The sequence below is a fragment of the Trichosurus vulpecula genome, chromosome 1 (assembly GCF_011100635.1).
Source record: "Trichosurus vulpecula isolate mTriVul1 chromosome 1, mTriVul1.pri, whole genome shotgun sequence".
Lineage (NCBI taxonomy): Eukaryota > Metazoa > Chordata > Mammalia > Diprotodontia > Phalangeridae > Trichosurus > Trichosurus vulpecula.
Genome location: NC_050573.1, coordinates 439,375,835 through 439,393,180, shown reverse-complemented (window position 1 = coordinate 439,393,180; position 17,346 = coordinate 439,375,835). Strand labels below are relative to the sequence as shown.

The 17,346-nt window shown below is 37.9% G+C and overlaps 1 protein-coding gene across 1 annotated transcript in view; it reads left to right on the top strand.

Moving 5' to 3' along the window:
• PDE8B (phosphodiesterase 8B) overlaps nt 1–17,346 on the top strand; it is a 143,979-nt gene that overhangs the window by 47,671 nt on the left and 78,962 nt on the right. The window contains 4 exon segments of the mRNA XM_036747076.1: nt 5,898–5,976; nt 8,211–8,351; nt 10,380–10,468; nt 13,352–13,412. Of these exon segments, the coding sequence (XP_036602971.1) occupies nt 5,898–5,976; nt 8,211–8,351; nt 10,380–10,468; nt 13,352–13,412 (370 nt within the window).

Here is a 17,346-nt window from a genome sequence, read left to right as displayed (position 1 = left end):
ATTATTAATATGTTATCCATCACTTAAGTATAGACAATCAAAAAAACAACAAATGAGGACCTAACTTACAGCACTGGAAGATTTCTGGGGTGTAAATACTCCCACCAAAAAAATTAACAATTGGCTCTTACAAGCCAGTACAATCTGACAGCTAGCACACTCCTGATGTGGAACGTCATGTTTGAGAAGCAGAGAGGAGACCAAGTTGACTGGATACAGAGCATAGGATATGGAATGAGGTTAAGAAGACAGGTTGAGGCCAGGTTGGGTAGGATTTTAAAAATGAAAAACAGAAATTATACCTACTCCTAGAGGCAGTAGGAACCCACTGAAATTGGTTTAATAGGGCAGTCACATTGTATGTGCTTCAAGAAAATACCTTTGACAGCAATGTGTATGTTAGACTGTCTTGGTGAGAGACTCAAGCCAGGGAGACCAATTATGAGACTGTCAGTGATCTCAGTGAGTGGTCAGAAGGGCCCAAAACAAGGTGGTGGTTTTGTAAGCAGAGAGATGAAAGAGTTGTTGTGAAGGGAAAAGTGGAAGAATTGGGCAACTGATATGTGGGTTCAGGGATAGTGAGAGGTCATGGTGAGTACTGAGGTCACAAACCTAGAAGGAGGGTGGAGTCTTTGACAGAAAGAGGGAATCCTGGGAGGAGAGGAATGTTTGAAGGGAATGATAATGAGCTCAGTTTGGGCCATGGTGACTTTGAGATGTCAGTTAGAATGGAAACTAATCACAGAACCTTGGAGCTTTGCTCCAATCCACTCATTTTGCCAGCAAGGAAACTTGCCAATGTCATAGAGGCATTTAGTCGCACAGCTGAATTTCTGGTCACTTGACTCCCAGTTCAGAGGTCGTTCCATTGAGCTTTTCCTGATGTGTTTTCCAATAAAATCACCTGTAAGGGTTATCTATGCTACTAGACATTCCAGATATTTCAGTGCTTCTTGTCACATCTTCCTTTTGTTTCTGTTGGAAATTCCTCGGCTTCTTTTCTTGGAGGCTACAAAAAAGGGGGAAATACGATTAAACAGAATGCTAGAGTTCCCAAGAACAGAAAGTTAATAAAGCAAAAGCACCTCGGCATGAATAATATTAAAAATTAATACAAGCAGTTAAGTTTCCAAACAGAGAACATGACTCATATTGATTATCTCATTTTTCTGCAGGCTTGTTTAAAATATAGCAATCATGTGAAAAAAAGTTCTAAAGTCTATCGAAACATTGAAGTCCCATAGTATTAATCTCTAGGAGAAATTAATTTGCAAGAATTATCTATACCCTCTTACCTAGATTACTCATAAAAATATACCCTATCCTATTGGGTATTTTTTAATGTTTCATTGGCAATTACTAAAGATAATGGTTTAATAGTTATAGGAGGCTATATTTAAGAATGTTTTTAAGAAGGATACAACTTTGAAGGGGAGAAATGATTATATTTTTAATTATACTCTTTCTCTCTCTCTCTCTCTCTCTCTCTCTCTCTCTCTCTCTCTCTCTCTCTCTCCCTCTCTCTCTTTCTCTCTCCTCTCTCTTTGTCTCTCTCTCCTCTCCTATTCTCTCTGTCTCTCTCTCTCTCTCTCTCTCTCTTACAGATTGGGCAAGCGATTAATCCATAATTCAATAAATATAGTGTGAGGCCTAATTTAGCAAATATTGATATTTAAAAATTAGCCCAAGCAAAGTATAATTCTTGCATCCTTGTCTTCAGATGCCTTTTTGGAATGTAGATACAAACACATAAAGGGCAAGGACATGTTTATCTGCCTCTTTTTGGAGGTGCCTTTTATGGAAGAATACAAAAGAGATATTTTGGTTAAAGATGGTTTTTCTTTACCTCATACCTGGAGGCATTTAAGGAGCCATGTGTCTCTTTTTAGATGTTCATTTTTGTTCTCCCCTCCGCCACCCTACCCCTTTCAATGTTCATTTGTACATGAAGTATGGCAGAAGGGTTACTTGGCTTTAATTTTCAAATTGTACAGATAAAAGTAGTTGGAAAAAATGACTTTCACTCATTAGAAGCTGGAATATAGAGACATTTTATGAGTCAGTCTAGTGTATAGGACCAAATGATGGACTGGGTGTCAAGAAGGGCTGAGCTCAAGTCATGTGTCTTAAACATACTGCCTGTGACACTGTGGTCAAGTCATTTAATTGAACCTTAGTTTCTTCATCTGTAAAATGATGATAATATCTGTAGCACCTACCTCACAAGGGTAGTAAGAAACTCAAGTGACACTTTGCAAGCTTAAAATATAAATGTCCACTGTTCTCTCAAATACTACTTGAATGAATAAAAAGACATTTATTAATCACCTACTGTATGCCGTGCACTGTGCTAAGTGCTGGGGATACAAATACCAAAGTATTTGTATCATAACCTGCCCATATCTCATTGGATTCTACTTTTATTCAGATAATTTCATGAATCCTTCATCATATGAGATCTATCCTGCTGGTTATTGAGGGCCTGTCTCCTGATTTGTTGACATTGCATTGGGTACCAATGGAGCAAATAGGCTATTTGTTTTGTTCTCACTATGTGGGCTCCTGTTTTAATTGTACATCTCCTTAATGATATTGTTTACACTGCTTTTGACACATATTTCTTCACTGGTAATGTGCTGCATCCTGTTCATACCCACTACATATCTCACCATTGCTGATTGGGTGACTTTCTTATTTAATTCTTAGGAGACTTTGTTATTCCATTATTTGTCGTCATATAGCATCATTGGAAGGATACCAATTTTAAAAAGATGGGCCATCATTTCCAGAAAAAGCTTAGAGGCAAACATACTGTGCAGTTTCTCAAATGTAATCCAAGTATACTGTCTTCCTTCTCAATTCTGAGCCCAGCTCATTGTCAAGCTTAAATATCTTTGAAAGACTTAGTAAAGCTCTACGGATTGGCCATCCCACTTTACATCATAGTCCGGACAATCGTCATTATTCATCTGCTTGATTTTTTTCTTTATGGTTTGTTGGACTGAACACTTTTCAGTGATTATAGATCCCATTTGGGAGGCTCTAAAAAGTTCTAGGACCTGGTGAAATCAGGACAATGTCGGCTGCAAAAAGAGACATCTGGAGGACTTTACCATATATAGGAGGCCCTCCTCTGTTGGCATTCTTTACTAGACATATGCCATGACAGTGGCAGACATCTTTGGAAAGTATATCATCCTGTCTTATAATCTTCACTTGACATTAATGATCAGAGGGTTGTTGAATAAAGTGATAGCTATGGTTGCCTCTTTTAAGTAATTATGTATAATTTTAACACATGCATGAAAGACTCCTTAAAATAGGTTACATTTTTCTGTACTGAATCAAATGATTTTTCAAAGGCAACAAGCAATAAACACAGTGGGATTTCATATTCTCTCATTCTCACCATTCAGTCATTTGTGTGACTGTATAAATATTGTTAGCTGTAGAATAACCTTTGTGAAAACTTGCCTATTCTTTTCTTATGCCTTCATAAAGAATACCTTTGATTCATGTTTCCTATAAGAGTTATGGATATTTTCTTGGTCACTTTTTTCAGTAATAACATCTATGATTTTTTCCGAGCATTTGGTATTCTCTCCTTTTAAATATTCCAAGGACTTATCCCCGAATATCTTCAATATTGTGCTGCCTTTAGCTTTGTGCTTTATGTATATTTGATATAATACAGCTGCTCTTTCCATCCTTGTTTTCTTTATTTTCATGGCTACTTCCTCATCTAGTGCCTCAGAACTATAATGTTAGAGCTTGACATTGAAGGCTTTATGGTGATTGATGAAGAAAATAATTTTTTAGCAAAATCTTAGCAGAGCTCTTATTTCTTTGTTGTCCTTCCAAATTTACCTTTAAATATTCTTGGAATGATCTATCTTAATTGGATCTATTCACCTAGTTCTCTATAAAATGTTTTTCCCTCCATCAATCTTCATTGTTTTATGAAGTACCATTTTTAATCTTGAGCCATCCTTCTTTGATGGATTTTTAAATTAATTTATATTTCAAACTAGTATTGTCTGTAGCTTCCATAACACTCTACTTGGCAAATAGATTGTGTGTTTGCTTTGTAAGGCAGTTTCTAGGCCCTTTTGGAGTCTTCGTTGTGGCAACTGATTTATATTGGTTAAACTTCCTTAGGAAGCAATGATAACTTTTGTTGGTGTCTGTTCTTTTATCCATGTCCCATTTTTTGGTGTCATCATCTTGTTTAAATAGATCAAGTTGGAGCCATATATTCTCATTTTTATTTTTTCTTCTAATTTGGCATTGATTTTGACATTTGCCCTAACAAGTTGATTTTTGGACCGTGTATATAGACAGCTGGTTTAGAAATAATTCCTATATTAGCAAAAAGTCATTTCCTGTGAGAATAGAGAAAATTTAATTTTTATGTTGTTATTCTATGTTTACAATGTCCAGTGCCTTCAAATTGTATTAGTAGTTAGGTAAATATTTATAAATGTACCCAAAATTGTAATTCTTAGCAATCTTTCTCCTTTACCACCACTCTGCCATAGTTATTGAAGAAATAGAAAGGAGCTATAAAAGATGGAGGATAGTTTTGTATTTTGTTTTGTTTCATGGGTTGTTCTGGACCAAGAAGTCATCTGGGGTCAATCTATTGGTAATGAGTTTCTCCATACTTAACTAGACTGGTCCTTAAAAAGTACACACAATCTATTGTTGGGTCCACATTGAACTTTGCAAGTTTGCTAGGACCATCCAGAAGTTGCCTTTTGCTATTATATGCTTTGAAAACCCACCGTGATCTCCATGCCATGATAAGGTATCTCAGTGGGAATTTTATGGATATTTGCAATGAGAATAGGTCAGAGAACAAAGAGAAGGCATAATATAATCGTTAAAGTCAACTACAGCTTAAAACCAAACAAAGAATGGATTTCTGTGTTTACTAATAGGTAACACTATAAAATTGATTTTTAAGAGGAATTAGCACATTATTGTTGTTTAAAGTACATTTGCCATTTATTATTTAAGCAACCAGTACAAATAAGGATTCTAATACTGTTCTATTGAGCAAGAATGAATGCTATTTAAAATTATTCCCTTCCTCCCCCAGAAATATGTTGTAGTTTTAGCTACAAGGAACAGATAAAAAAGTTTCACAGAAAATTTTCTTCCTCAGGCCTTCCACTGACATGGGTTCCTTAGGTTAAGGGATCAAATTGGTGTAAGTCTTTGATCGTGTTTTGGAAATGGATTGTTCTCAAACTAGGCTGAGATTAGGAATATAAGAAAAGGAGGGGAAAATGTTTCTCCATCTGTTACTCAAGGCCAAGGACACTCAGTGCTTAAACTGAGGGGCTATTTCTGTTCTTTGAGTTGACCAGGATTTGACTTCTCCCTGACTAAAGATATGACAGGAACCTAAGAGGTTTTGTTGAAGGAGGGCCTAGAGTCCTTAGAAAACCCATCATCTCTGTTTCTAATTAACTGTCTTGGAAATGAAGTTGCATTTGGTGTGCAGCTCTTATATTATCCAGGAAGATTTTTTACATTTGTCTTGAATTTGTCATTTGTTAAAATATGTGCAGGAACATATGAGTTGTATTCATTCCTTAGCTGTAATGTTTACATATATAATATGTGTGTGTATATATATGTATATGTATATATACACACATATGTATGTATATACATACACACATACATATATATATACATACACAGATATTTTAAAAGTCAGTTTTTCTTCAAAGCAAATAATTTTTTCAGTGTTTACATGGTTTGGAGGGAAACAGATTTTATGCACCTTGTGAATTGATTAACTTGATAAAACAGCAGGTAAAATAAACAGTCTTGAGTAAGATGCTTTGGTTTTACAATAAAACTAATGGAACATTTGTGCTTTTCAGGGCATGTAACTCAATTTTTACGGCACTTGACCACTGTCATGAAGCCATAGAAATAACCAGCGATGATCATGTCATTCAGGTATGAAAAAGAGTATTTGTTTTTAAAAACATAGATGAGAAATATTTCTGTACTTTGCCATGATATCTGATATGAGTCCTTGACCTAAGGGGGGATAAAAACCACTAAGCATGCATGATTTTCCTTCTTGAACTGGGGTCAGGTCCAAGCTTTAGTTAACCATTAAATTCTCATCATACCCAGGTCCCGATTAGTGTGAATATAATGAATTCCATTGAGCAGTCACATGTATTGAACTTCACACTACTGAAAGTTATGATTGTGTAAAATATGGTAACCTGTTCCAGACCAATGGAAAAATATAATGCTAATTTAAGTAATGCATCCATTTCACAGGATTCATTATTCACACTAATCAGGACCTAATTGTAATTTCAGTTCCATTAATTGGGAATCTGTAATCTTTAGGAATTAGACAGTACTGAATTTTTTCCTTGGTCTAGGTCCCATGCTTAGGGGTTAACTAAACATATAGCGTTTTTAGAGGAACCCATTTACTCACCAACATTTGACATTCTGGTGTTAGACCATTGTTTATATTCACTAAAGCAAAATTCTTATATGTTCTTATATGTAGTTTGGTTTGGGTTTTTTTTTTTTTACAGTTTGGACCACTTATTTTTATCAGTATTAGGGAAATCACAGAAAAGAAATTTGCTCTACCCCTTCAAATAGGCAATATCCTGTACCTCACAGTCTCAGAGAGTTGTCTGAGGCATTGAGAGGTTAAGTGATTTGCAGAGAGTCACAAAGCTAGTAAGTATTTGAGGGAAGATTTGAACCCAGATCTTCCAGACATAGTTGGCTGGTTTTGTATCTACTATGCCTCTCAGTTACAATTATTAAATATCTTTAATCAAAAATTGCCCTTCTTTTAAAATTATCTCCAATTTACTTTTTTTTTTACTAATTGAAGTAACCAGATGGCAAAGTGGATAGAGCAGTATGCCTGGAGCCAGGAGGAATCAAGTTCAAATCTAACGTCAGACATTTACTAGTTTTGTGACCCTGGGCAAGTCACTTAACCTTTATCTATCTCAGTTTCCTCAACTGTAAAGTAGGGATAATAACAGCATCTGCCTCCCAGGGTTGTTGAGGATCAAATGAGATGACATTTGTAAAGTGCTTGGTACATAGTAAACACTTAATAAGTGCTGATTTCCTGCCTTCCTAATTAAAACTGTCTTCTGCCCCAGTTACTTTTAAGTTGGTGCGATTTCACTCTCTGCGAACAGTCGCGGCTGCCAGCAGTGGGAGATGAGCACATATCACTGAAAACGTAATTTTCATTCTAAGCCTAGTGACAATGATGAACAAGATTGAGCAACTATCTGTCAGTCAGGCAGTTTTTGTCACATCATCTTTTGCATGCCACCAAGATCATCAACAGATGGCAGTTTTTAGAGCATTGGCCTTAAATGCCACACTCTTAAGTGAAGGTTTGGAACAGGACCTGCTTAGTTCCACTGTTCCCAGAAATGTCTTCCTCAGGCTGCCTAGATTGTCTTCTTTTCACATTCTTCTTCTCCACACCTTTTTGTAGTCTTTAGGAAGTAAGGGGCTCCTTAGGTAGTGCTTACACCCTAGGTAGAAAATTAGAATGAATGGGAAAATTATGCAAAAAAAGTTAGGTCCAGACTTTACCAGTGGCAACTGAGTAAAAAAAAATGGGGGAGGAAAAGGCACTGTTTGGTAAAGATGCAAAGCTTTTTAATTACTTCAGCCACAACTTGTTGAATAATTTATTTGGTTTTGGCTATAGTTTATATTTCTTTTCTGAGTTCTTATCAATCTGAGAGTATGGAGAGTGGCAAAGGATGTATACCAAGTTGAGGGGTCTTGACTCTTTCCTAATAAGATAACTTTTGATTTTCCCCAAGATCTTGTGATCCCTGGCGAAAGGTCTGTGGGGAGGGGGAAGATTGATGGTGTCAATCCCTAACTTGGGAAGGAGGAATTATAGTGGCAATTGGCCCAAGCTCTCCTTTGCTCTCAGAGTTATTATAAGCTGCTTACTGGAGGAGATGTGTTAATGTGGCAACCAACTTGAAAATGGGGTAGGTTTGATCAGTTGGTAGATACGAATGACCTGCTGATGGCTTCTACTCACTATACTTCTTAGCAACATGGCAGTTCACAGCATAGCTAATTCTAAACACAGCTTAACAGAAGAGAGAGAACATTGATTCCTCTTTTACTCTCTAACCTCACCTGGAATTACCTGTCTCCATCAGTATGTCAACCCCGCCTTCGAAAGAATGATGGGCTATCACAAGGGAGAGCTCATAGGTAAAGAACTCACTGAATTGCCCAAAAGTGACCAAAACCGTGCAGATCTCCTGGACACCATCAACACATGCATCAAGAAGGGAAAGGTTAGTAAATGCTCTTCCAACTCCTTCCAGAAGATTTCTGGGAGTCTCCATTTTATAATTTTTAGGATCTAATTAGTTACAAATATTATAATGAATTAAAACACCTAGATTCTATTTACAAAATATCTCTTTGAGGTGTTTTTGGACCTCTTGTATCATAGGTTGGGTAATTCCATGCCTGATAATCTCCATAGGATTAATAGTTAATCTGTTTTTAAAGAAAAAAAAATTCTTATACACACATGTATATCTTCATTCTTTCTGATTAATTTATTTGGCTATCAGACAATCAGTGACCATTTATTAAGTGCTAGCAATGTGCCAACCACTGTTCTAGGCACTGGAGAAACAAATACAGAGAAATAGGCCCTACTTACAAGGAACTTAAATTCTGAGGAAGGCAACACGAACATGTATAAATATATGTAGCATAAATATTAAGAGAACAAATACAGAGTAGTTAAATAGGAGCTGTTTGGGGAAGGAGGAAGGGAGCTACCAGTTTAGGGAATCAGGAAAGCCTTGAGTTCTATCTTAAAGGAAGAGAGGGATCCTTTGGGGCAAAGGTAAGAGGGGCAAAAATGAGGAGGGAGGCTCTGTGATAAAGAAGAATTCCACATGGTGAGTGACTTGCTGTGTGTTTTCTTTATCCAGAGAGGTCTGTATTCTCTTTATCTATGTATCTATATATATATATATGTACACATATATACACACACGTACATATATATTCAATAACACCAATAACTATTCACATTGTACCCCTCCACTCATGTGATTCTCCCTAATAGAGATACCTTACTTCTCGACACATTTACCTAACCATTTGTTTCAACTAGCTTTGGTCTAAACAAAGATGGTACAGCATTTGCAGTTATAGGCCCATAGATTAGAAGGGAGTTTGGAAGTTATCAAGTACAGGTTTCTTATTTTATAATTGAGAAAACTGAGTCTCAAAGAAGTTAATTGACTTTTCCAAGGTCATATAGGGGGTAAATTGCGATATCGGAATTCAAAACTGGGTCTGATGCAGTGTTCTTTCTACTGTACCACACTGCCTGATCTGTTAACAGATTCGCCCTACAGTAAATTGTTTAATGACCTGGTTGCCAGACATGTGTCATGGCCAAAAGCCAGAACTACCCATTGCTGAATCATAGAATTTTGAAAGTGCATAGTGACCATCTAGTCAACCCAAATAGGAGTCTTTCATACTGTAACTTCCCTGCAACGTGGTAAATTCCTTGAGTTTATAGAGTCCTTTCCCTACCCCCCCTCCCGCAAAGTTCATCGAACTTTCTTAGCTGTTGCTTATTTTGCCAGCCATGATGTGAAATAGAGCAGGTGTTCAGCTTATAGGAAGATCAAGCAAAAACGAAACTAAAATGAGTTGTGGAATTCATCAGACGGGATTCAGCTGACTGGACCTTGAATAGGGAAAGTGGGAGACAAAAGTGCTAAGAATGTATCAATTGCTAAACAGCCCGGAGACTTGTTTAACACATTAAAATGTGTAAAATAGTGATCGCTCCCATCCTTGCCCCCATTACTGCGTACTCCCCCTTCTCTTTTAAAGTTTGTAAGAGGAGGGAAGGCTCCCTACTATCCTAGCCTTTTCCAAGACTGAGGAAAGAATTCTCTATGTGCTCCTAGAGTGATCCTGGCAGGATTCTTTGACTTCCTGTGGAAATCCTCGTAGACTCTACAGTGTGAGGTTGGACTGGATTCCTTGCTTCCATCCCCCTGTTCTTTATTCCCCCTTTCCCGGCATTTGTTTTTCTCAGCCACAAAATGGACATGGGGATCACAATACAATTGCTTGGTGGTAGAACACTTTGCCGACATCACCACTCGATTCCTATTACTCCTTGTTGGAGAAATATACTTGAGAGATGGCCTCAAGTTTATTTACTGTTGTATTTTCACATATGGAAGTCTTTCCCACCCTTTTGAAATCAAGTCGCCAGCACTTTTTGGAACAAATGATGAAATAGTGACTGAGAAACTTTAATATTTCTCTTCATGTAGGAATGGCAAGGGGTTTACTATGCCAGAAGGAAATCAGGAGACAGTGTTCAACAGCATGTGAAGATCACACCAGTGATTGGCCAAGGAGGGTGAGAAATGAATTTTGAACTCTTATAGCAAATGACAAAGACCAAGATTCAGTTGAATGTATTGTTTTTTCCTTAGCAAGTATTACCATTACAGATTCACGGATGCATCAACATCTCTATTTAGGGCATGAGTACCAAAATAGACTCTGTTCATATGGACTATTTGTGCCTGACCTCTGTGGCAGAGCCTTCCGAGCTCATATTGGTCTGATCAGACATGGCTGGACACAATGGACCTTGATCCCAACATAGTGATATCATTTTGGTTCTCTTCAAGAATGAAGGACAGCTACCACCACTGCCAAAATAGGCCACCTAAAAAAAAGACTCAAGGCAAACCTATTCATTCCCCTTCCCATCCACAATGTCTTTCATAACACTGCATCATGTCCCTCTTATGTGTCTTTCAGGCTCCCAATCTCATGGGACAGCCTTTGCCATCTCTCCTTAAGGGAAAAAGCTCTGCTCTAGCCTGCTCTTCTTCTGCTTCATGAAAAGATAAAACTGCCAGACCCTCTACAGTATGTGAGGTTATTCCCCTCCAGGGCTTCACATCATCCCCCTCCTCTTTGTATCTCTGAGAGGGTTAATGCAGCAGCCCCTGAGCTGCTTGGCTGATAGAGATAAAGAATAGAGAGGTCATTTGATTGAGGACGAAAAACATGTTAGCCTGGAGCTGGTAAGATCCAGTTTCATTTAATCTCTGATCTTAAAGAGGCGTACAATCGTTTTATGTCACCATAAGAGAAGGTAAACGTGCAATTTGATTTTCTCCCCATGTGAACTTTGTGAGAAAGTATACTGGGCCAAACAGGATACAGTGCTATTTAATCACTTACAATAAATTACTGATTAGGCTTTGTAGGTTAACCTGAAGTGTCCATACTATTTTAATAGCACATGGCAGTATGTGTACATAAGAGAGACATGGAATTGTATAGAATTCTTTGGGTGAAAAAAGGCAGCAACAATTTTGGCAACCCAGAAATGAGAGGAGGATGTAAAGATCCATTTCCCAGGAATACACCTTGATTTGCCAGTACTTACGTTATTAGAAGAACTACACATCTGGTATGATGATCCAATTCAATAAATAACAAGTGCTTATTGTGTGCAGAACCCTGGGTTAGGCTCTGGGGGATGGGAGATAGAAGGTTAGAATAAAATGACACCTCAAATTGCTTGTGTGTTTCCTCAGAACAATCCTATGAATTCAGGTACTATTATCTCAATTTTACAAGGGTGGAAACTGAAGTCAGTAGAGGCTTGCATTTATAGCTAGAAAGAATCTGAAATGGGATTTCAACTCATCTCCTGACCTCAAGCCCAGTCAGCACTCTATCAACTATGCCATGATGCCCTGCCCTTGTGAGACCTATAATCTAGACCAAGGGTGGGGAACCAGCAGCCTCGAGTCCATGTGTGGCCTTCTAAGAGCACAAGTCTACAGAAGGGGTGAAAACGCTTCCCCTTCAAATCGTACTTATTATTCAGTGTTGATACTGAATCAGCCTAGATACAATTGCATACTGCCATATGCTGTGTGCTGTATTTTTTTCCTGTAACACCATTCTAGCCAGTATGAGCACTCGTAAGCAAACTGGCAGAGGCTTAGGTAGTCACAGGTATGAGCCTACTAATCACCTCCTGAGGTGCCGTTTGCTGAACTGCCATTTCTTTCAGCAACTTACTTTCAGATGCCATGTGCCTGCCAATTTTGCCTAATCCCATCTTACTTTTATCATCCTTAGGCCCAGTCTACTTAGAAAATCAAAGCAAAGAACCTATTGTTTCCAACCTGAATCATCTAGGTAACCAAACAAAATAGACATTTCTTTAAGAATAGTCTTTCTGAGGATTCTAATCTGTGCATCTGTATAACAAGCAAAAGAAACAGTGTATAGTCTGTCCTTTGCATGGGATTCCGTCACCTCAACCATTTTTACTGTCCTTGAGTTGTTTTTTGTTTTGTTTTTTTTTTCCAGTCATGGGCAACAAGATATTTTGTTTAAAGCCCACATTTGGTGCACATTGACTAAGTATATAGTCTAAAATCTTCTCCTCTCATTAGTCTTCCCTCTAGAAAAAGTTAAGCCAAAAGAAGGTATCATAAACCTTTGCGTCTGTAAAAATAATTTAGTGAAATTTATCTTACAAATATGATAATGACCAGTCACTGTGAGTGTTTTTCAAGCAGTTGTGATAGCCAGTGCTGAGATACCCACACACACTTGTGTAGTCTCCCTTGTGATTACAAATATTTGTGAAGTGATTGACAAGAATTAGACGTTGAAAAGGAGTTTTTCCTCTGTGTGAAACTCCTTGGCCCACATGGGGATTGAACTGCAAATGTTGACTTTATTAGCAATTGTGCCAAGTAGTAATTTTTGGCATGAAAATCATGAGAAGAATTAAAGACCAAAACAATAGGACAATTGAGTTTTCCCTGGGTAGACCCATAAGTCTCATGGTTTATCCAAATATCTTAGAATGACGACTTTAACCAAGAAGAATTCAAATCACTCGTGTGTAGAAGGATAACTAACACAAGAATTGTTATTGTTTCACTGAAGTCTTCAGTCACTGGGGGAAGAAACTATTGGGGAAATACTTTTTAGTCCTGATACAAAAGTAGGGGAGATACATGTGCACATGAAGACACACATTTCTGCATGTATATGTAGACTGACATGTTTTATACATGAAAAACAATATCTAGGATGCTTTTGTAAAGTAGTTTTGATTTCATTTGATTTTAAAACCTGGCTTCAAATCACCTCTGGGGTTATGTCTTAAGACCAAGCTTGCTAATGGATTTAGTATGCTGGTTTCTTGTGTCATCTCTTCTCTGACTTACTAATCACTGATTATTTATGTTATCAGGAAAATTAGACATTTTGTGTCTCTCAAGAAACTGTGTTGTACTGCTGACAGCAATAAACAGGTACTGTATTCCATTTGCCCCATCTATCATGGCACCACTGTCATGCATTAGCTTTTCACGGATTTTCTCTTCTTGTCATGTCTTTGGATTTTGCTCTTCACTAGTCAACTAAAAAACTTCATACAGAAAATCCAGCCCTTCTGATGAAATATTGCTACCGAAAATAGTACTTCATTGCAGCAATCAAAACGTGAGTTGTAAATAGAGTGATATCCATTCAAAAAAAGTGATTGCTGCATTGTTTAACCAGAATTGCATATTAAGACCTCAAATTCCCAAGCTCACTATTTTCTCAGGCTGATAGTAAAATAAATGAAATTAATGAGATTGTTACTATATACTACTACCCAAATCAATTTTTAATCAGTTCATTTCTCCTGATAAAGAGAGTATCCCTTTTTTGCTCACATGATCATTTGAGATCTCAGCTCTTTGTATCAGAAACATGCAACCACAGCAAATCTCCATATCTTTAAATTTCTAAAATTAAAAAGTTCATTTTTTTGGAAAATTGAATGGTTTAAAAAATAAATTCTTACATTAAGAAAAAAATTTCAAGTGGTTATGCTGGTGGTCTGCCCTAAAGTCCTACTTCAATGGCTCATCGTGGTTTAGAGGTCCTTGGGCATTATGCCAGCAAAGTATGTATCCAGACAGGTTCTGCCAAGCTGTCATTTAAGGAATAACCTAGCTAAGTTTGGAGAGGCCTCACTACCAGGCTGGCTTCACAGATATGAATTTTTCAACCCTACTACCTTTTGAAGACCATGTCCTAGGTCATGGAATGGTTGTAATCTGCATTGGTGGAGGATATATCCACAATAATGAAATCACAAATCATTAAACTAATGATAACAATGATTTCTTAGCCCCTATTTAGTAATTTTCCTATCTCATACTTGTGGTTTTTTTTTGCTTTTGTACGTATTTAAATATATTTATTAAAAAGTATCCAATAAATTCTGTAAATAATGGCATGGTGTGTGGGGTACGTGTTTTCTTGCCTTTGCCCTCTGGTAGAACATGCATTGATATTGCACTTATAAATAGCATCTCTTTTGGAATGCCCACATAAATGTGCTTGGTGAAACAGTATCTACTCAAAGCAGAAAATAGGTAGAAGCTATTATAAAGCAGAATTAGACAACTACTTGAAACTTTTGATCAAATATATTGAGATTTGTATATATTTGTACTATTAGTCTCATTTAATCAATTGTTGATTCATTTAAATGTTATATTGGTAAGGTTAGAATGATTATTTTGATCTTACCCTCAAGTTACTTTCAATGGCACGTTCTGATTTAAACTGTAAACTTACACAAAGGAAATTTGGCATAATAGCTACAGAATTCAAGGCAAAAAGACCACTTTGGGTCCTATGACGTTCTTTTTGGCTTTATCAGATGACTAAATTTCTGCTTATGTATTATGCAGTACAGGTAATTAAAGTATTGTATGAGGTAGCTAGGTGGCTCAGTGGATGGAGCGTGGGCCTGGAGTCAAGAAAACCTGAGTTCAGATCTCGCCTCAGATACTCACTAGCTCTGTTACTCTGGGCAAGTAACTTAACCTCTGTTTGCCTTAACCCAGTGGAGAAGGAAATGGTAAACCACTCTAGTATCTTTGCCAAGAAAACCCCAAATGGAGTTATATGTTATAGTGAGGATTCCTTTTGTGCATGTGTAGGACTAGGAAGTCACTGTGGTCCATTCTAACCCTCAAATTCTATGTTTCTGTGGTTTTGTGAACAAACAGCTTTCTTTATATTAGGGCCTCTTCCTCTTATATGCCTTTCCATCTCCTTTCAGTCATGGAAACCTAGTTCTCCCAGGAAGATAATTTATCCCCAGCCATTTTCTCACGTGCTGGACACATCTTCTCTCATGTCCTCCAACATACTGGGTAGGAGGAGAAATAGCTATCAATTGAGATAATATATGTAAGACACTTTGCAGACTTTAAATCACTATATACATATTAGTTGTCATAATTATCATCTTCATAATCACCACTTCCAGCCTCTTCCCTTTCTGGCAATCTGTCCTCCTTTGAGGCTGATTCCTTACAGATGTCACCCTTTCAAGATCAGAAAGGAAACTGTCTCCTGGCCCACAGATCATTCTCTTTCTTTTCTTGAGGAGGTCAGTACTGGGCTTATAGTCTTCCTTTCCACTTGAACCCCTGCCCTTGTACCTGAGGACTTCAATGTACTTGTAGCTATCCCCTTATAATCACCCCACTTTGCCAATTCATCAACCTCTTCAGCTTCCTTCAGCTTCACTCTACCTTAGCCCCACACAGAAGGTCATGCTTTTGTCCACATCATCACTCACCAGTGTTGTGATTCCATGATCTAGTAATCTAAATTCTGTCCATAAAATCCTGACCTTACCATCTCTCCCAGTGCTTCATCCCTCCTCAAACTGTACTTCATGCTCACCACAAACTTGTCATTCCAGTCCTTTCTTTATCAGTCCATCAGCCCTGCTTTGGATTCATTTTTCTCCTTCCAAAATCTTAACAGCATAGTTGACCAGTTCAGCTTTACTCTAGCTGCCACCCTCAAATCTCTTTCCCTGCTATCCTGTCACCACTCATCCCTTTCCAAATCTAAGTCCCATATGCCTACCTTGCCCCCACGTCAACCTTCTTTCCTTCTACTCATCTATTGCTAAATGCCAACGTAGAAAGTCACAAGTCTACTGAATGAGTATACCACAAATGCATGCTATCTAGTCTCAACCGGCCTCTTAATCCTGCAGGTCAGTCCTTTTACTCTGTGTTATACTTTCCACACTGGTCAGTTAGCCAACAAGCATTTAGTAAACACCTACTGTATGCCAGACCCATAAGTGCTGGACAATGAAGAAAGGTAACTTCACTCCTACTCTCAAAAAGCTCACGGTCTAGTGAGGGAGACAACATGAAAATAACTACATACAAACAATATATAGACAGGATAAATTAGTGCTAATCCACAGAAGTAAGGCACTAGGATTAAGGGAAATGAGGAAGATTTCTTATAGAAGGTAGGATTATCGCTAGGACTCGAAGGAAGCCAGCTAAGTCAGAATGGAGAGGAGAGAAGGGAGAGAATTCCAGGCATGGGGCAAGCCAATGAAAATGGCCAGAGTTGGGAAGTGGAGTATCTTGTGTAGAAGGAGGCTTGTGTCACTGAATCAAAGTATGTGGGGAAGAATTAAGAAGACTGGAATAGTAGGAGGGACCCAGATTGTGAAGGACTCTGAATGACAGAGTAGTTTATATTTGATCCAGGAGTGATAAGGAGTCACTAGAATTTTTTGAATAAGGGAATAAAGTGATACCTGTGCTTCAGGACAATCAATTTGATAGCTGAGTGAAAAATGGCTTAGAGTAGGGAGAGACTTGGGGTAGGTAACCAACCAGCAGTCTGTATTGCAATAGTTCAGGCTTAAGGTGAGAAAAGCTGCCCCAGAGTAGATGCAGTATCAGAAGACAAAAGAAGGTGTATATAAGAAACGTTGCAAAGGTAGAACGATCACATCTGTGACAAATTGGCTATGGAGGACAAGAGAGAGTGAGGAAGTGAGAATAACAACAGGCTGGGGGCCTGGGTAACTGGGAATGTGATGGTATCTTTAGCAGCAATAGGGAAGTTAGGAAGCAGGGAAGATTGGGGTGGGGGAAGATGATGAATTCAGTTTTAGATAAGTTGAGTTTAAAATGTCTTTGGGACATCCAGTTCAAGATGTTCATAGGCATTTGGGAGAGATGCAAGGCTAGTGATGGATAAATAGAGTTGAGAGTCATCAGTATAGAGAAGATAATTGAATTTATGGGACTTCATGAGATCACCAAATAAAATATTAGGGAGAGAGAAAAGAAGAGGGCCCCGGACTGAGCCTTGAGGGATACCCAGTGGGCATGACCTGAACAAATTTCCCGAAAG